Source organism: Passer domesticus, chromosome 3 (genome assembly GCF_036417665.1).
Source record: "Passer domesticus isolate bPasDom1 chromosome 3, bPasDom1.hap1, whole genome shotgun sequence".
NCBI lineage: Eukaryota > Metazoa > Chordata > Aves > Passeriformes > Passeridae > Passer > Passer domesticus.
In genome coordinates this window covers 88,618,380-88,640,266 of record NC_087476.1, presented here as the reverse complement: position 1 = coordinate 88,640,266, position 21,887 = coordinate 88,618,380, and the positions used below count along the sequence as shown (strand labels likewise).

The following is a 21,887-nucleotide window of genomic DNA, read 5'->3' as shown; positions in this document are numbered from 1 at the left end:
GCGATTTTCATTATTTTTTGTTATTCTACATTTTCTTCCTTCTTCTAATTTCCAAAAGCAACAAAGACAACGTTACAAATGAGTCAACATTCACAAGTGAGGGTATATATAATACCAAATACATTAACATGTACTTGAACATTATAAATGCAACCCAAACCTGGTTAGGGTGAGGAAAAAATAGATTACTAATTCTGTTAATAACAAAGAAGAAGAGGAATTTTTCTTTTTGAGACATATGTATAGTCTGAGACATGTACAGTTACCATGCAAGGCTCACTTTATCAGGAAATTCTCCTTGCATAATATTCCCATACATCAACATTTCAAAGTGTATTATATATACTGTGTATTTTGGGCACTTGATAAATTTTGTCCTTATGTGGCTGTGGCTCCCCTCAAATATGCTGGAAGTAATAAATTGCTATAATCAAATCTAATTTCTGAAAAATACCTGTGGGAGTAACAAACAAAAAAGCACGTCTTGTAAAAAAAATGATAAATAACACAGAAGGTAGCAGTTTATTATAATCAGCTTGGCATTGAATTACAAAATTAAAATTATGTGGCCCTTGATAACTAACCCTAGCTATGTACATGATCTGTGGAATTATGTTGACTTATTTTGCATTTCATAGGAACAGTTCAAAGAAATATAATAGAAAAAAATTGATAGATTTATCACAAAGGACCCTGTAGCACAGAATATTTTGAGAAAAAAATCCATTTATTTTGGTCTATTAAGAAAACTAGCATGGAAACGATTTGCTTAGAACTCATTAAGTACAAAACGTTGAAAAAGTGCTAATTTCCTAAAAGAAACATCTACGCAGTAAGCAAATTACATTATTTCTGTGACTTATTAGTATGGAGCTATGTAAGCTAATGTAGCTATGCCATAAAGAAACTTCTAAAGGGTTGATTAAACCAAGCTTCAAGCTGTATATTGATAGAATTATTAAATTAATAATTTTTCAGCAGTTAATTTCATTCATTTTTGCAATCTGCCTTCAGCAAAGAAGCTTTCTATATCTTCCATTTAGAAACCAAGTGTGTTTTATTTCCAGAGAAAACAAGAAAAATGGTTCTGAACTCTTGCATTACACATACCAATAACATTTGCTTTGCACTTGCACTGTCCTGAATTTTGGTGACAGGTAATATCTCCATTGACTGTCCCAGAGGTATTACAGTTACAGGGACTGCAGCCATCAGGGTTTGACTGTTGCAGATTGTAGAATCCTTCCTGGCACTGATTGCATTGTCTGCCAGACACATGTCTCTTACAATTACACTGGCCTCCAATCTGGAAAGATACAAAATATTATAGAATGATGAACATATCTATTTTTAGATGATACATTCATTAGCAACAAGAATGGGAGTATGAATCGGGGGGAGAGAAAATTCTAAATGGAACAGAAAAAAAAATAAGCCTGTGAGCATTTTTTAATTTGTTGAGAGAGAGAAAAAAAGAGAAATATTGAACAGAGTAACTATTCGACTTTTAAATAGAGTTTAAAAGTCCTGTTCTTTCAAAACAGAAGGGAAAAGGAAGTGAGTAAACAATGCAGCCATATTTACTATCTGGACAGAGAACCTGCAAAGAATATTTATGAAATTTCATTGTAGATATGGTGACTTATATTAAAATGAATAATTTTTTCAATCACAGTTACCGTAAAGAACTATCATCTTCAAAGGCCAAGTTTTGCATTTTTTATTCTGCCCATATGCTTATTTATTTTAGTGAAAATGTTAGTTAAATAAGAATGAAGCAAAATTGAAGATTTAAATTTTTTATTACTCATCCAATGTACATTTCCTGTCCCTTTACTGAAGGATGTGATCCAACAACAGTTCAGCAACTGAAACCCTCTCCCTCTTTTCTTGGTTCAGCTGGGATCCAAACCATTTCACTTCAGTGGGGTTATGTAAAGGTCCTCACTCATCCCTAAATGTGTAGCACTGTTATTCAGAAGGAGCTGACACATCCTTTGTTATGCCTGGACCATGATCTGGGAGTACAAGTCTCATATCTTGTGCAAGATTAAAGGGCTCCTGAAAAGTTAGACCTCTTTCAGACCTCCGAAAGCCAGGGAAAAGCCCCAATCTCTACATTCATCACTTTCCAATATGGTGGGGAAACCAACCACAGGGAAAGGGCAACAGCACAGGGATAAACAGAGACATTGGTTAATGCACAAAATAAAAACAATCCCAGGGAGTGAGCCAAAGCAACACAAACGTGGGAATTGGCAAAAGGTTTGGGATTCATGATCAAGGAACAAAAACTAACTTTTCTAACTGAAGTGTTCTGGGAAATGCACAAATAAAGAAACTGTTATAAGGAATTTTCTTTGTGTCAGCTTACTTTTTTCGGTGCAAATATTTAAAATATTAAAAAGTACAATAATTCAAAACCAGCATTCCTCTATGACATCAACAATTGTAGTTCAATGTACTTTGCTTTTAATTAGCTACTGAAACAAAAATTTCTCTTAAAAGCTGCCTTTTTCATCTTTAATCCATGAGTCGAGCCAAGCTGAAAAAACATGAGAGACAAAGCTACTGGAAAGTTCCAATTAAATACTATCATCATACCCTTGAATCTAAAACTAAGCTCTAAGCTTTATTAATACTAAATGGAGTATTTCAACATCTAAAAGTAAATTCTCAGTGCAGAAAATATTGAATAAAAGTTAGAGAAGCATATACACCTACCGTTTCCTCATAAAAGCATTCTGTCGTCTACAAAATCTCTTTAGTATGACTCCTTGATAGAGATCTATTACTGATGTATCAGCCTTCTTTTTCAAGAAGATGTAGATATTAGAAAGGCAGGACAACAGCAAGTACGAGAAGACTTAAAAGACCACAATAGCAGAAAACACAGCAACAAGGATTTTCAAGTTAATTCCCTTTTAGACTGGATTTGATGTAGATATTTAGTGTATTATAAGAGACCCAGTCATGCATCACAGCCATTCATCAGAGAACTCACATGTGAAAAGCAACTCTGAGTTTAATCCTAAATGAAGAAAAATACCCAGCTTAATGCCTAACTGTAAAAGAAACATTTTTGTGCTCATGATTGCAGCATACCCAGTTTACACAATGGCACTCAACTCATACCAAAAAAAAACTTTGAAGTTACTCCAAAAGTTAGTACGGGAAGGAAAGCATTACATGTGAAATTTCATCTTAAATAAGTGAAAGAAATATCAAAACAGGGTAGCTAAATAAGAGAGGATAGCCACTGCCAAATTTTAAAAACTAGAATAAGGCAACACAAAAATCAGCATTTAACAAGCAACATGCCTAAAGCATGAAGGAAAAAAAATATTGAATTTCAGAAACAAAGGAAGACTACCAGAGAATCAGGGCAATGAATAATTAAGTGGTATGATTAGCAGATTCACAGTGGACATTGGAACACTTCACTAAAAGAGAAGTGCAACATCAATAAGAGGCTATCCCGAGGAGATGTGGAATCTCTGTTCCTAGAGGTATCAGGATTTATCCAGACAAAATCATGGATATAGCACTGACAACAATTCTGCTTGGAGGAGAGCAGATGACCAACTAATGCTTTTACGATTATGTGCAGCATTCAGGAAAGAGAACCACAGCAGAGATCACAAAGGAAGTCTTCCACAGCTCTTCACTATGAAAGAGGTGTTACCTTTCTATATCAGGAATGATTTTTAAGATTTATTTAAAACCAAAGAAGTCAGAAGAAAAATATTTTAGCAAAATCTCATCTGTTGAAAAGTGACTGCACATTAAGACTCAAGTTCTAGATGAAACAAAATATAGCATTACTGAAATACTTAATAATTGCTTAAATCAACACCAGTAAAAGAAGAATAAAATTGAGTCATTCTCCTTAAAAGGCTGTAAGGAAGTTTCCAGGATCTACATTCTAGTAGGCTTTTTTGTATTATTATTGTAAATTCTATTAGAAATTTAAATTCTATATTGGAAAAGATTGGTACTTTTTTTCCAAAAGGAAACCATGCTACATGTTACTACTGCATTTCTCTAAGTCAGCAATATCTTAATATGTCACATATACTGAACCAAATGGATGATCAAAAAGTCAAATTAATTTCTACATCAAGAAGTACAAACTTAACACCACGGAAAAACCAACACTGACTATAGATAGACAGTGATACATCCAAAATTAGCTATTACCACTCAAGAAAGAAGCTGTTAAAGCTGCTCCATTTCCCCTACAAATCATTTGGAAGCTCTGAAGCAGTTAAAAAGGCAACAGGAATACTGTGATTATCAATAAAAGAACTGAAAATTACACAGGAAATCTCATTGTGTCATAAAAATCTGGTTTGTATCAACATTTTACATAATTTGTGCATCTGGTTATCCTCTGTAAAATAAAAGAGGTCACAGAGTGAGTAGAATAAGCAAAGATAAAAATGAAGAGACTAAAGACTGTACAGTTTGGAAAAAAAGGACCAAAATGAAAGGAATACATGGCTACAAAATCAGAGGTGGTGTCTTAGAGAATGAATACCCTTTTTTTCCCCTCAAGTTATAAGACAGAACACCCAGGAAATTCCAACGAAGTAAACCTAAGGAAGTTACTTGCTTAAAAAATTTAGTTAGATTAATTCCATTTGTGGACCCCAAACATATGGCTACTCAGATGAAAATCCTGAGTTTAGCTCAGGTAGCCCTAAACCCATAAATAACTGAAATCTAGAAAAGCACATCACAGCAGGATCACACTTCTGGAAATCAGAGAAGATACTGTGCTAGCTTAGTCTTATTTCATACAGCAGAGCTTTTCTGATCCTGAATACCTGGAAACCCATGGCTAACTGTGAGCAAAGGGTAGGTATTTCCAGATGTCGTAAGTGAAACATGTAGATTACTAAGTGCTAAAAGAAGCAAAGAATACCAAGATCTTCAGCATAATTTTGTGTCAAGCCATTACAAGGAGCAGTAATTTTCATCACACACACTTGCAGAAAATGTACATCCCCTAACTTTATCATACCAGGGTAAAAAAACCCTGATGCTTGAAGAATAACTATAACTCTTCAAATGAGGGAGAAATGTCCAGCCAATTAAAAAATTTAAATTTTATCTAGGAACCAGCCAACAAAACCATTTGCAGATCTCTCTGTAAAAAGAATATTTGGGCTTAATCTGGGGAGAATTTGATTTAAAAAATAGAAATATAGAAAAACATTATCTTTAATTTCTCTGTACAGACAGAGAAGCACCAAAATAACCTGTGAAATGCTTGGCAATGAATGCTGTTTCAAAGAAGCTGAACAAGCTGATAAATGTTTATAATGCTGCAGAAATAGGTGTATCACAGGTTATTCATGGAAATCTACATCAAAATGGGAAGAAGAAACTATTTCAATAACTACATAAAAATCCAAGTGAATTACAGGAAAAGGGCTATTTTCGTTATTATTATCATTTCTGTAAATCTAGCTTACTCTGGAAACCATGGTATCATTGAAAATATTAGTAGCAATGAATATTTAAAGGGTTTGTTAACCAGAATTTCACCAGTTGTTCACTGGAGATATTACTGAAACTTCCCCCCTTCCCCAATTCAAGTGTTATCTGCCATTTAAAGAAAAATTTCAATTCTCTATGACCAATCTTGGTTACAGAAGAGCAGAAAGAAATCTGTTCTCCTGTTACTTATGCCTGAGAATCCTGGTTCTGACCCAAAATAGTCAGCAGACACAAACAGACAGTGTATTAACATGACCATCCTGGTACTAAATCACTGATGGAAAACGTCTGACTGGATTGTTCACTCTGAAAATTAACATGGCTGAGCATTATTACCAAGTGATGGTGTGTCTTGGGACCTCATAATTACAATTGTTATTTGATACACAAAATCACTAATGCTGAGTTCACATGTATCCCTTGTGTCATTTATAATTTATGTACAAAATAGACATTATTCCTATATCCTCGAGTGTAAGCCACCTATGTCAGCCACCTATGCCAGCTGCAGACTTGCCCTTAAACAGGAATCCAACTACTTAATGTTTCTGAATTTTAGGTATACTGAGCAGTTCACCTGCCTTAGACTCTTATGATACCATTCTTTAACTGGAGGACACTTTAACACATTACATCTAGAATGACAAATTCAAAGCAAAGCCTGTTCAGCAACGCTTCTCTTATTAGACTGATACATGGACTGAAAAAGAGACTTAAACACCCAGGACAAAGGGTGACATATTCCAAAGAACTGCCTTAATTGTTCATTAGAGTACAGCAAACTGTCTAGCCATAGCACTCACCTAGTAGATATTCAACATGTACATATCATAGTATCAGAAATGTAACTTCTGACTATTTAAACTCTTGTTGGCCATAGATATTCTTATATTATAAAATGCAATTTGCTGGAAAAATCATTTGCCTCAGTCTTCATGAAAGTTAAAATCAACTCCTTCCTCTTGGATATGCTTGTAATTTCAAATTCCTATTCTTTGTTGTCTGTAATGGAAGCAATATAGTGTCAAAAACATATAATCAGAAAGTCTATCCAATTCTGGACAATAATGCAATATGAGGCTTGATCTTAATAAATTAAAAAAGCTGACACTTGAGGTTTCTATTTCCAAAGTTAACTTCTGGTTTTTAAAATTGTCTGAAAAAAATTAACATCATATAATTGGCCAAGTCTTTATTAATTTCATGTATTTACTCTTTAATACAGCAGAAGCACCTTCCCTTGACTCACTGCAAGTTTCAGGACATTGCAAGACTCAGGGGTTTATTTAGGTCTGGCATGAAATTCTTTCTGTTCATCCTGCCATCACCAATTTTGCAATTGACTGGTACCAGTCGCAATGTTCTGCCTTTCTGATATAAATGGTAATCATATATTTTTCACTATCTTCTTACTTGATGCAAATCTGGCAAGGACCCCAATATCCAGTTGTCTGCAGTCTCAGGAAGAGGGAGCAAGGGGGTTGGGGACTTTTCTTTTCCTCCAGTTTTGGAAATGAGAACAGTACAGTGTGCTGGCTCACACACACAGGTTAATGGTCTGACACCAAATACCTGAGAGTATTCTCGGGATGTCAGCTTTGGGAACTTAAAATTGAATAAGCAGCAATAATGAAGTTCCTTTACCCTCCCCTGATACATCTTCTTGTCATCACATATGATGACTTTCAAAAGTCAGTAGCTTTCTACTACTTTTGCTCAAACATAAAATGAGGCATTTACCCTCTGCCCACAACACTCCAAGGGGTGGGATGGACCAAATCCCACAAATAAACCCTCACAGAAAACCAGCATTTCCACTTTATAAAATCCATCCAAAATAAAGCCATAGGATTACTGAACATAAAAAGCTAATTTTTCCTCATTTTAGCAATAAGGTTAAAGGCCTCTCATTAAGAGAAACCCAGATTCAGAATACAGTGTTTGATAATCTGATTTTTTATGGACTCAAATATGCATAACATTTTTCATTGGCACATTTGCATTCTTTACATTCCTTATTCTTTTTGGTAAATCTGTTGACTGAAATCCCCTTAATGAACTGCTTTGACCTGTGTTCTTTCACTTACAACACATATTCCATTTATTTCTTTATTTATTTATTGTCAATCACAATAAACAGATTGAAAACCATATCGATAGATAAATGAAAATGGGAAGACTCATCCTAATTTTAGATAAAATAATTAACACAGAAGTGAAAATAGAAATAGAAATACTATTTTCATTTTGTGAAAAGAATATATATATAATTTTTAAAAAACATTATTTAGTGAGTGTGCAGCAAGGTGAAATCTGAAGACTGTTCAGATAGTTACTCAGAAGTACTGGAATATGCTTCCGTGTGACTCTTCAGAGAAAACAGTAAGTAACATTTTATTAATTTTCTTGCCTTAGAGTTTTCTTATAAGATGAGACAATACAGCTGCCATCTTGACAGAAGAAAATCAAGTCTTTGCAACTCTGAACAATATCCTCTGCTGTTAAATACAACATCGTCACAACAAGTACTTGATTCATAATTATTTGGATGTTAAGGGTAAATGTTTCAAAATCAGCAAAAGCTGAGTGAGATAACTAAAGATAACTAAATTCAATGAGACCAGAATGTTACTTCCAAAGATCAGGTAAAGGCAAAAGCAGCACTTTCAGGTTTCTCTAAAAAGAAATGCCCAGGAAGAGTGTTTTTTTCCCCCAGCATTATATATGACATACTATTACAGAATCACAAAAGAACCACAAGTTGCCATGCCTGATAGAATATGTAAGCATTTGTAGAGCAGTTTGGGTAAAAAGCAGTACAGGAAAACAAGTAAAGGATTTTGGTATGAGAGCCAGAAAACATTAATCTCTAACTAGAGCAAGAATGATCACGTCAGCAGTATTCTGGTAGACCTTTCTCAGGTGTGAATTGTTAGGGAGAAAGGAGAAAGGAGAAAGGAGAAAGGAGAAAGGAGAAAGGAGAAAGGAGAAAGGAGAAAGGAGAAAGGCAGCCAATTCTTCTTTCACTTTCCTAAGGCTCAAGCACCTCTAAGAGTACATCTAGACTTTCTGATTGTTTGAAATATTTCATGACAAAAGCTCACAAAGACAACACAACCATCTTTTCTACAATGACTAAACATCAATAGCCAGCACAGAAGTGGACAATTGCAATTCTCACTTGTACTCACCAATCTCAGAGAAAAACCTCACTCTGCAAAAATGCCTAACAAACTGCTTGTGGGTACACTGTTACACCACTCCTAAAATTCTACTTGTTACTGTAAGCCATAAAGTCACCATTTTGAAGCTTTACTATGATAGTTTGCACTTTAAAATACAAAGCCTGCATTTTAAAATACAAAGTCTACCCTGGTCTGTAAGTGGACATGATCTTCAGAGGTATGAAAAGTGAGAAACGCTGCAAGGGAGAAATTCTCTGTACTTACATGCATTTCTCACCAAGGGCAGAGTGTATAGGTAAGAGAAGAGGCATAAAGTTTTCATGATCAGTCCAAAGAACTGAGATGGGAGCAACTGTGTTGCAGTCAGCTCTTCTACACAGCTTGCAAACTACCAGCATGAATAATACTTCCTTTGATGAGTGAATGGTCTTTCTATGTGATTCAATAGATGAGATTGTTTTGTGATTCAATGGATTAATTTTGGAACTCTGTACCTCTTGGAACTTAGTGACTAAAGTGGCACTTGGCAAAAAGAAAAAAATGTTGATGATCTGAAGAAAGTGATGATTTATGCAGTAAAAGTGTATTCTGCCCCATTTTTGGCAAATTTCCTTGAAAATTATCAATGTGATGTGACAATTAATTTTCATGAGTAGGGTCCTTATTCCTTATGATTCCATCTTCCACAGGTCAAATTTGGAAACACTTCCTCCAATGATGCCTTCCTATTTCATGTAATTCATTTCAGCCTTTAGTCCCCAGCCTTATTAATCTATTCTTTAATGCCTCTCAATCATTTCTCCCTGCTCTGCTTCTACTGCAGCAATTGATGCTTTATCAAGCATCCCCCATTTTTCCCATTTTATCTCCCTGTTCATAGTTTCATAGTCAGGCATCATTAACATTCTTGTATATTTAAGTATAAAACACTGATTTCTGTAAACTACTGTTGCTCTGATTACTAATCACAGTTAAAGCTGATTTAGGTTAACATTTCACCAGAAACCTTGGATACATAAATTAAAATTTGCTTTCATTTCTCCTGTGTCTTGAAAAATAATCCTAACATGATACCTGTGTTTTGCAAGCTTTTTTTTCCCACTTCTGTGTTACCGGTATAGTATGTTACTTCAGAAGACTGAAAACAGTAACAGAATTTCCCTTTATAATACAGCAGACTATTTAAAAAAATATATTTTGCTGTATTTGCATGCTACACAGAATATGTACCAATGCATGAGTCCTGTGAGGTGCACTGAGCCAAACTGGGCACTTATCTGTACATCTATGATGGTAACTAAGGATGGAAATACAATAGGATCCACAAGAGTTCACTGTTAAACAAAATTCAATGACAAGAGACATATGATGAAAAAAGCCAGAGATTACTTTACAAATAGAAGTGTTGAAAAAAAGAAGAAAGAGGAAAAGTGGCAATAAGCTGAACAAGTTCTATCACATTTATCCACAGAATAAGTTCTACCTTTACAATAAATTTCAAAACAATTATTTCTTCCCTATTCCTAAAAAATTTAGATTTTGGCAATGGACAGGACACATGTGAATAGAACATAAACCACAATATATACTTTGTATATGTCCAAGATTTTAATCACTTTTCCTGGTTTTTTTTTTCCAACATACATGTTTTAAAAGTTACAGATAGATTTATTATTGGACTAGACAGCTTGCATGACAATGAAGTCCATTGACTTTAAAAGCATAGCTGATGGTGTTCCCTTCTCAGCATCGCTTTGTGGGTTTCTTTTATTTTTAATGGACTTCATAAATTAAAAGGGAGATCAATTCTTGTCTTATTATAGGGAAAAGTAGCTTAATTTTAGTTCCATTTCAGGTTCAGCTTATTGCCTGAATTTTCAAAACCTTTTAGAAACTTTACGACAGTACCAAGACCTTCACAAACACTCAAAACCTAGATGTTTTAACATTACTGAATGCAGAGGCAGCATCCCAAAACTACTATTCATAGAACATATTTTATGTCTGTTGTTGAACTAGATTAGTAAGTCTTCAGCAGTACATTGCAAATTCCTCTCTGTTTTCTCAGCTTTCAAATGTCTGATGTAAGTCAATTATCATTCCGAAAAGGCTGGACTACAGCACATTTTTTATATAAACTAGTTACCATCTGAATGTACTTTGTAAAATCTTATGGCTGTCAACCCAGCTGATTGAAACATTTTCTCCTTTTTCTCTATTAAGGCTACTTACATTATCACACAGAAGGCTCTTATTTTTGGTGCCCGTTGCGTTACAGTCGCAGGGTTTGCAAACATCAGTGGCTGAAAGATCTGCACCTGCTTGTCTGTAATGGAAATCCTTGCACAGCTCACAGTTCCTTCCTGCATGAAAGAAAGGTTATGCATTATGGCTTCCAATTCATTAAAATTAGCTGTATAATTCAAAATTAAAGACTATTCCTTTGAGAGAATTCTATAATTTTCAGGACGTCCATTTTAATGCACCTTTCATCTCTACCTGCCAATTTAGTGATCCAGAGCATATGAAACAATGAACCTGTTACAAACTATGTTTTACTCCATTAAACTTCCATCTGTTATATAATACCACACTTATATAAAAGCTGTGCCATGCAAATGCCTATACATATCTTTTTGGAAAAATTGAAACTGAAACTTTTTTTTATCTTTACTCGATAAAGCCAAGAAAACTGAAATAGAAGAAATTTTTTTAAGTATTCAAATGTACTACCTACATTGAATAAAGAGATTTATTCAGTAAGCAAGAAACTGACATTAGAGAAATTTGACAACCTTTTTAGACATTGTCAGTTAAACTGGTCCAATATGATTACATTTTGAATTTAAATGCTCTGGCACATGTAATGGGAACAGCCTTGAAACTGTATATTTTTATTATTTATTCAAATGTGTTTTGCATGAAAGTTTTTATACAAGTTTGGATTAAATTTTACAGTATTTTTCCATGGCTTAAGAGTTGACACCACTGTTGTTACTGCACTGAGTAGTTTAAAAATACATATACATGAGAATTTATTGGACTGTCAGCCATTGATCATTACTAATTTCAGCTGACACAAGACTTAGTCAAAAAGGAACTGTAAAATAAACAGTCCATTCTCTTTGACTTACCAGCTGTGTTGTGCTGACAGTTATCACAAACTCCACCACCGCCTCGGTGGTGTTCCTGTGGAAAAGGATCCATTGCTAAGTCATAGTGGCAGCTTTCTGCATGGCCATAACACTGACATGGTTTGCAGTTATAGGCATGAACTTGGTCACCTGGACGGAAAGGCTTGTCATTGTACAATGGCAAACAGCGATCGCACTGAAAGGAATCAGAAAGAAAAGAAAATGCTGCTTCTTAGACATGAATATTTCTTCACCTCACAAGTTTACTAACATAATCTCTATGCTCATATTTCTGTCTATGTGTTTTCCCCAGTTTAAATGTTAATAATATTTTGCTTGGAAAAAACGTGAGAAAGCACAAAGGGAAATAACAAACCCAACATTTTACTTAATATTTTAACATTTTAAAGTCATTTTAAAAACAGAGTAAAACCAAGGAAAGTGAGCAGAAGAACAACATTTTAAGAATTTAGATACTCGACACAGGCTAATGTTCTGAGATTCCAATTTACTTAAACCTTTCAAGATGCAAAATGGTGCTTGCTATGTTTATGGCACAGAAGACATTCACCTAATCCATCCATTTGGATGCACTTTAAACAATGCATGTTCTTGTCATTTCTAACATTGTAATAATTGTAGTTTGTACTACTACCATTTGACCTTGTGAATGAAACAAAATACATTGCAATCATAATTTCTGTCTTTCAGAAGGAATTTAAATGCTTCAAAATAAGTTGATTCTGTTACATATTTGGGCAATTATTAATTGCCCAAATTAATTAATAATTAATTATAATGTTACTATTTTCTTTTTCGGGTAACTTCCTTCTTAATCTTGAGAAGCATGATCATCTTTCTTTATGGTTGTTATTCCAAGTAGAATTACAACTCTTTGTTACTTTTTAGTATGTCTGTTTCACCTATACACTGAAAACTAGGAAACTGTATAGAAGTATCTAAATTGTTTCACTTACAGCTGGTGCTGGGAAGGCATCTTTTGTGTGTAAAACAATCTGAATTAAAAAACATAAGCCTAGAATAGTCCAACAATTGCAGGCCAGTCACAAACTATAACAAAAGACACTCAGGACAGAAAATGAAATCACAAGAATTTATCTATTGAAATTTCGTTTGAATACACTAAATAAAAAGTAAGCAATAAGATAGGAATAATAACTGCACCTTTTTAAAATCTGTTAAAAACAAACAAAAAACACACAATATCACCACAGTGAGAGAAAAAAAGGAGTTTTCAGGATGAAAAGTAGTAGGGTTTCACTCGAGACCTTGAACTCAGGCCTTTGTTTATCAGAGCAATTGATGCCTAATTGTGATTATCTCACTTTAAGAGCGCTAAGGGCAACACCTTAACCATAACTCTTCACAAGTTACACAGCTGTAACTTATTCAAGTCCTTCCCTCATTTATATCCATGTCCCTTCTTGCTCTGCATTGAGAAAAATCAGTATTACACAGCACCCAACAACACAAGACAAGAGGGTTCATTCAGGCATGGCACAACTTGGGAAGCACAACAAAGAAACAAGCTACCAGCCAAAATATCCAGCTCATGCAGCTCCCACCTCCCAGCATGTCTATGGAAATATGTCCTCCTTGAAAGGAAAATAGAGTGCAGGAATAGCTATCAACCTGCCAGCCCTAAGTTTGTATTTGTGCATGGCCAGCCACACAGCAGCTGAAAGCATTCATCATCTCGTTCCAGATTTAATCTTGGATCAGTTACTTATGCACACCTCTGCTTGCACCTATTGTTAAATGACACACAGACACAAAGGAGCATGAGAAAAAGATGGCAGCTGATTACATAGCAAGAAGCCTCTTTGAAACATCTCTTGTTGTGTGACTTTTAAAACTTCATCAAGATTTTTGAAAATCATAGAATTACTAGGTTTGGAAAGGAACTTTTGGAAAAGACCTGATCTTTTGGAAAAGATCATCAAGTTCAACTATTAACCCAACACTGCCAGGTTCACCACTAAACCATATACCTGAAAGCCACATCTACGCTGTTTTAAAGATTTTCAGGGACAGTGATTCCATCACTTTCCCTGGGTAGCCTGTTCCAATCCCTGGCAGCCCTTTCAACTGAAGAAATTTTTCCTAATAGCCAATTGCTAGGTTTAGCTAGCAATTGTGCTAGCTAAACCTTCTCTTGCCCAATTTGAGATTCTTTCCTCTTATTCTTCACCTGGGAGAAGAGATTGACTTCCCCTGTCTACAACCTCCTTGGCACAAAAGCAGTCATTCAGAAGTTGGCAACGAGTGTGAAACGTTTGTTTTTCTAGCAGCTCTCAGACCTGCATGCAATAAAAATGGGCACTGTACCCCCACGTCACCCTGCTGTTTGTCACACCTTTATTAGGTTAAGAATTGTATTAAACTTCCAGACCTCTGGGGCTGAACTTTCGTGTTTAGTTGCATTATGATGTACATATTGCCATCTTCAGATCTTCATTCACCAAATCTAAACTTTGCATTTATCCAAAGCATAGTAGTTGAGAACTGCAAATCGAGATATTTGGGGTTTGGTTCTTGGCTACCACATGGAAAATTAAGTACATTTCCAAAAAGCCCATGGCAAGGTCTAGCAGTAGATTTACAAAGGTTGTTAATGTTTAAGAAAAACCAGCATTCCTCTATAACTGTAACACACAGAAACATGCAGATGTCCTTATTCTGAGTTACATCTAGGCCCTTCAGAAAACATCTTAAATATATGGTTTTCCCTATGGCCAATTATAAATAAGCCTTCCTATATGTAATATCTGAACTTCTCACCATCTCTGAAGTTTCCTGAGAAAACATAACATGGAGCCAGGTGGCCAAAATACCAAGCTTAAATTGGCCCAATTCATTAGTCTAAAACTATGATTAAAAACTGATTTCCAACAATGCATTCAAGATATTTTTTTGCTAAAATTATTATTAAAAATTTAAAAGCATACTCCTATAAGCACTGGCTTTTCTCTCTTAATATTTACACTGGAAGAAGAAAAATAACCATTATGCTAAAATTTATGGCAGACAATCCTGTATAAAACTAGTGTCAAAAATGGAAAAATATATCACTTGAAGCATACTTACGGCATCACCAGTGACTTGAGCCTAAGCCTTTATATACCAAGTTCATTTTCAGGCTCTAAGAATTCTGTGGACAGTGCCTCTGAAGAAATAGTTAACAAATATCCAAAGAAATACTTCAGACAAAAACAGCAAAAATACTTTAAAACTTGCAATAAGTCATGATTAACTAGAACCTTTTATTCTAACACCTTTTAAATATTCTGCTGCTTGCCTCTCAGTGGCATTCTTTTATATGGAATTAATTCCTTTTTTTCCATTTTGTAACCTATGTAGGAGCCCACTCTGAAAGCTCAGTTGCAATAAGCAGTGTACATACACACCTATAGTACTTATACACATGCTTCTGCAATGCACGTTATCAAAAGTAAACAATTTAAAAATGTGATGAAGTGACACCAAGGCTAGAATGTCACCTTCTCAGGCATTTTGAAATGCTGACTTGTCTTTGCAAAGCTCTATTATGTATAGCACCCATGTTTATGCTGCCCTCTAAGTGTTGACTGTAATCGGATAATTAATCATATACCATTCTTTCCTTCCTACAAGATGCTCTTCTGTATCCACCCACTATGCTTTCACTCTATTTCATTTCCTTAGCCAAACAAATATGATTTCTAGGGAATACCTGTTCCAGATAGCTTTGCCATACTCTACAGACAGTCTTAATTTCCTCCTGGCTTTCACCAGCACCCTTATCACAGCATTTTAATATCTACCAAGACTATACATGAACTACATCTGTCTCTTGTCGACTCCCCAGTGATCAAAGAGCTTTTAAACTTAAAAGCCAGGTTTTACTAGGGGAAAAAAACCAAAAAACACCAAAATTATAATGCTAAGTGACTCCAAGGGACCAAAGAGGACAGAATAGAAATGAAAGGTGTCTTATAGGGTTCCATCCCAAAGCTCCGTGTACCAAAAATTGCATTTTTTGCTAGCTTACTTATTTCTGCAAGTGAGAATTGTTATTGAGTGTACTGTAGTTAATATTTACAGCTCCTCATGTACTATTTATAATTAATTCCAACATCTAACATGATGTAGATTGACCTTTAACTACGGTTTACATAGCTTCTTCTGTAACAATATGAAACATCTTGCTTATTCAATTCTTGATAAAACAACATATGCCATATCCAGTTTTCAGACCTCAGATGTTTAAAACCATTATGGAAAACTGAAGACCTGAAACCTTTACTGCATCCAGTCAATCTCTCACTTCCATTCATATCTTCTCAAGCATTTATCAGAGTGGCTTAATTTATTTTAGATTTTCTTTTCTATTATAATTTCTGTAATTATTCCTTTCTTTTGCCATTATATTTCTCTATTAAGTTCTATACAGTTGATTTAAAAGAGGCTCTGAAGTTGCAATGTAAAGCTAACCTTGCCTGACTGTCTTGTTCTTTCATGGGCCATTTTCAGCTCATCATGTGACAGCTTGGTAAGTTTTTGAACATACCTTTCCTCAAGTCTAAAAGCTAATATTTGCATACAAACATTACCAAACTCTGGACTCCACTCTCAGTCCCTCAGTTTCCATTTGTAAAAGGAAGAGATATCTAGCTATCTCCCAAAGCTGGACCCAGGGCATTTAGAGAACAACTTGTAAATGAAGAAGCTGAACATTTTTTTTAGAAAATGAGAGACAAGCTTTGTGAGGACTAATTTCCTCTTTTTTAATAATCTTGCCCCTCAACATCCACAAATCATTCTTAAGCAACCTCTTCTTCCCATCTCAGATTTCATAGGAACATATTTCATCATCATTCTTCACCAAAATGGAACTCAGGAAAAAAAATCCATTTGGTATGTCGGATTTCAGCACATAGTGATGCAAATACGTAAACTAATATTTCTATTTGTAATAGTTATGCAGGTTTTTCATTTCTGGTACTGCTTTGCTGCCCAACAGCTAGCCAGACGTATATGACAGATAAATTCAAGACATTTAGCTGTGTTACGTGTCAATCTTACAAGGACATACTCTGCTATATGTAAAAAGCTTTTCAAGAATCTCTGATTTCTAGTAAAAGACATTGAAAAACCCACCCCAAAGCCAAAAAATTTCTTATAGCCCCTCAGTTGTGGAGACTTACTCGGCTAATACAGAACTTAAGTTTAAAAAAAACTGCTAGCTGATAATGCTATTTCTTCTCAAAAATATTTTCTTTTTCTCTACTAAGAAAGTTATATTTGGAAATATGTGTCACCAAATGCTTACTTAATCAAAACAAACAAACAAACAAACAAAAAAAATATTTTTACCATTCCAAATTTACTGGCGTGGGAGCCAAAGAAACAGGTGTAAATCTATCAGACAGAGTTTTATCAGTGCCAGTGATAGTCAAAAATCAGGATGGACTTTTGTTTTGCTTTTAAGTGTTAGTCTTACAAAAAAAAATCTTTAAGCTATTTGGATTCCATGCAAATCTTTGACAAAATTCAAAGTAGTTAGTGATATATTTCCACATACTAATTCTATTTTATCACTACTGCTATTTTATTTCATGCTTAATAGATACTGACATGGTTATTAAAGAATGAGAAAAATTATTAAACAACATCCTTATTGTACTCTGAATTAATACAGTTAATTCAAGCACTTCAATTATAGTTACAATGCATATATGCCAAATCAAAGATGTGATACTCAGTGGAACAACCCATTAACATTGACAGGAAATATCTGATAAGGCAGACACATCATTAAAATGTATTTGGTTTGTTTTCACAATGTAGCATAAGTCTTGCAAGAGTGCTTGGTGAACTTCCAGATCTTATTAATTATTTATAATTAATCCTTACAAAGTAACATTTCACAATGTGAGTTCTAATTAAAGGGACACTGTCAGCTTGAATTTTTTTTTCTAATTTGACCCATCTAAAAACTTGAAATTTTGGTTCAAGTCCCATTTAGACTGCATATCCTACGCTCCTGCTTAAGAAGTGAGAACCCCTATGATATATTACAAAAATCTTTCACACAATCATAAGCACTGTATCAAATGCTCTGAGGTTACCTCTCCTCACTCTGTTCCTGCAAGCACAGACTACTTGGGATTCTTTTTGATGTGTGATTAGTCTCCCCTTTGCTACTGCTGCTGCTATTCCATATAACCCCTTCTTAATTTTTAGAAAGTCTGCTTCCAAAAGACATAAATGTAGCAAGGAATACATCATGTACTCACAATGGAAATCTAACACTCAGTGAGACTGAGGGCTTCATTCCTTTGATGTAGCTCATTTTTTCTTAAACTAAACTTCTTCTCCTTTTTTTTCTTTTTGAGATAAATAATTAATTTAGGGAACCTTTTCTTTGAGAAAGTTTTTTTTTTTTACTCATACGTACTCATACATACATACTCTGCTTTTGTTAGGTTGCATTCGAACAGCTTCCAAGAAAACCAAAGGCTGCATGAACTAAGGGAAAAGTAGTACCATTGAGCTCTCCTCCACCTAGTTACCTAGAATATCATTACTTACAGTAATCAAACTCATTTTGGTCCTTCCACAGTCAAGAATTATAAAACTGTTAGAATCACAAATGAAAATTATAATTTTGCATTTATGGTGCTTTGGATTACATTATGGACCACTTGAACTCTTTGTTTCCTTTCAAATGAAATTAAATTGGAAGCTGAACTCCAGGACTTTGCTTACTGCATTCCACCTATTGAATGGGCCTGGAGTCCACAGGAGCAGACTAAACTTACCATGGAGCAGTACCTTCACCCTACGGGACTCTTGCTGGTTGCTACAGCAGGCAGAGACAATCTTTATCAGATGCTCACAGTCTAATCTAAGGTTTGCATCTAATGTTTGAAAGTGGCATAATCTCTAATAAGAAATCAAATCCCTGAACACAACACTCCTGATGGTCTGTGGTGGAATGGCTTTTGGTGAGGGTGGAAAGTGGAATACAACTTTTTCCTTAATTGAAACAAATCTGCCACATAAAGTTTCCCTCTGAAAGACAGGCCTACACTAACACACATATACACACTCTTTCCCAGGACTGAAATCCCAGTGTTGAGGCTGTTCATAGGTGGCACAGACAGACAAAGGTGAAACTCACATTATTTCCTTCTGTATAGCTTTTCTTGATACAGAGGCACCTGTATGGTTTCATAGCTGTGTCACAATTATCAGCATGGCCATGGCAATTACACCTGAAAGAACAAAGGTAGTGTCAAAAGTTAGAACATGAAAACACATCTGTGAAAAAATATATTACACAGTCACAAAGTCAATTTTGTGTATTACATAGTCTGGTTCTTTATTAAGGACAAATAAATGTCACCAAAGAGAACGTTCTTATGTGCAGTAAACTACAAAAGATTATTTCACTCAATATATTTTTAAGCATCAAGAATTGCTTTTCAAGAAAATAAAACCAGCATGTAGTAGAGCTACTCTTGCCTTATATGATATGTAATGAGAACTGTATTTCAGTATGTAACATTAATATGTATTTTTTTATTAAATAAATTACAATTATCCATCAATATTAAAACTTCCAGAGCGGCTCTAGTTTTTCAAGAAATCTTAACCACATCAGGAATAATTTTCAATTTTAACCCATTTTATCTCCATTAAAATTTCTATTTCTTAGTAAAATAAAATCTGTATAAGGTCTTAATTAATAGTCAATAACCATACCACTCTACTTGAAAGGCTGCTCTTCTGGAAGCATGACACAGCTTTGCAAACTACAGTTCAAATTATTTTATTGTTACATCATCACCGAGGTAAAGCTGTTTTAGTAAATGCATTATCATAACACATCTAAATCAATAATCAAAATATATTATTGAAATAGAAAATTTTAAAGTAAACATGACTTCTAACAGGGTGCTTTCTCTCAAAATGAGAGCTACCAAAATAACTTCAGGAATAATAACACTTACAAATCTGCACCATATGCTTCTTGGAAACTATTTCATTGCCAAATTTGCATATTATTTTCAGGCCATAATTACTCTCTTCACAAGACAGCACACTTATCATATACAATAAAGTTGTCAGTCACAGGTAATACAACAATACAACAATAAAAACAGTTGTACTGACAGCTACCCAATTTTGAAAGGAAAACTCCAACTAAAACAAAGAATGAACTCTGCATTGACTGTTAAAATTGCCATGTCTGGTAATCTATAGCTTGGAAGAGTTACTGAAATAAAGCACAAGCCATTGTTTCAGTCATAAGCCGTTGCTTAGAGGCACTGGTAATTCCAAGGAAAGGATTTCTTTTGACATATTTGTGTAAAAAGTACAATTAATTGTAAAATAAAATGTGAGCAAACAGTTTTACAAAACAGTACACCTATCATTTCCAACTTGATACACTGCTTCAGACCAAATTCCTTTCTCAAGGATACATGTAAAAGCAAAACAAGTTGATCAAATTTTAGGCAGGTCCTTATATGCCACGCAGAGCTGTAACAGTCAGAGACAGTTCTGGATGTGGGAAGAGTCACGTAACACTTACCTTCCACTGACTGTAATTTCATTAACTCCATAGTACCTATGTCTAAAATTTACCCAAGGTTCACTAGTGTGATACTGGCCACGGAGATGAATCCTCACTTGTGCAGCTTTTACAAATTCTTGAAGAGATGGAGTATTATAAAAATCATTGTAACCAGGTCGGTGATTTGGTTCCGGGGTAAGAACACTGAAAGTTAGATTACCATGAGAATATGGTGTAAAGCTGTTTAAATAGAGAGGAAAACAAATTAAACTCAAAACATTACATATTTTACAGATTCTAGCCCCTAACATATTATTTCTCAGAGAGGGTCTTAACTGTAAATGGTGGTTTCGTGCTTTCTGAATAAAAATTATGTCAGTGGATTCCCAGTCACCAGAATTCAAGACGGGGAAAAGAAATGTCCTGCATATGTCTGTTTTGTTCTAAAACTACCACACTCTTCTCCAGACCCAAAGTTTCAAATTAAAAGTAAAGCCTTTATCAGACAACTTCAAAATATGATTAAAGTGTGACTGATACAGTGTCACCTGCACATGTTTTCAAGATGTTGAACACACTGTCCTTGAGAAACATGAACTAGGCTTGAACCATCAAAGGAAAACATTCAGACAACTAACAAAATAATTAATAGGCTTACATTGTTAGTAATACATCTGCTAAACACATAAAGCAAACATACAGAAACCATTGTTATATTTTGAATTCCAGAGTCACGGGACCGTATCATCTGCTCATCTGAGTGAGCAGAGTTAGAAACACATGCTACCTTCTAGCAAGTGAAGGGCAAGATAATTTAATGGAAAGCAGTAAGATTGAGAGTAAAACTGCATATTTAAGCCTAGGAAGGGGAAGGACAATCCTGAGAATTCAAGTAAAACTGAGTAAACAAGTAGATACAAAGTTTACATTTTCACAACTTGGTATGAATCATGTCATGATGGTCTATATACTAGGCAGAGTTTAGCCTCCGGAAGAGAAAAGAATGTCTGCTTATTTGCACACCTACACGGGATCATTAAAAATAGGTATCCCACATTATCACCTGGCACCTGACATGCAACACTCAAAAAATGTCACTTGAAAATATGTCAGTTTTTGAAAGATGAGATTTCTAGTTAGGCTAGGTCGGCTGAGTCAAGCTCTTCTGTCTTTGTGAAGGATCTTTGAATTTCCCTTGCTCCTAATCCAGGTCAGTACTTCACAAAAATCTCAGTGGAATGTATCTGTTTCTCTGGGTGATTATGTCTTCTCTTTCCCTCCACAGAAAACTAAATAAAATATATTTCTTCCATGTTGTATACAGCTGTAATGGAAATGTTCAGACAGGTACAAACGGCAGATAAACAACACCATGTTGGTATGGAAACATCAGAAGGAACAGCAGAAAGACTGTAAGGCTGATGGCAACTAGATAAGCAGGTCATCAAGATTTTAGGGCATCTACACACAGTTTCTCAG

The 21,887-nt window shown here is 34.8% G+C and overlaps 1 protein-coding gene across 4 annotated transcripts in view; it reads right to left on the bottom strand.

The window, feature by feature from the left end:
- The window catches only part of USH2A (usherin), a 391,511-nt gene that overhangs the window by 313,296 nt on the left and 56,328 nt on the right, over nt 1-21,887 (bottom strand). For all 4 annotated transcript variants that reach the window (XM_064414216.1, XM_064414218.1, XM_064414217.1 and 1 more), the window contains 5 exons: nt 20,427-20,648; nt 19,011-19,104; nt 11,825-12,020; nt 10,923-11,053; nt 1,111-1,306 (listed from right to left, as the gene is read on the bottom strand). In XM_064414216.1, coding sequence (XP_064270286.1) covers nt 1,111-1,306; nt 10,923-11,053; nt 11,825-12,020; nt 19,011-19,104; nt 20,427-20,648 — 839 coding nt within the window. The remainder of the gene's footprint in view (nt 1-1,110; nt 1,307-10,922; nt 11,054-11,824; nt 12,021-19,010; nt 19,105-20,426; nt 20,649-21,887) is intronic.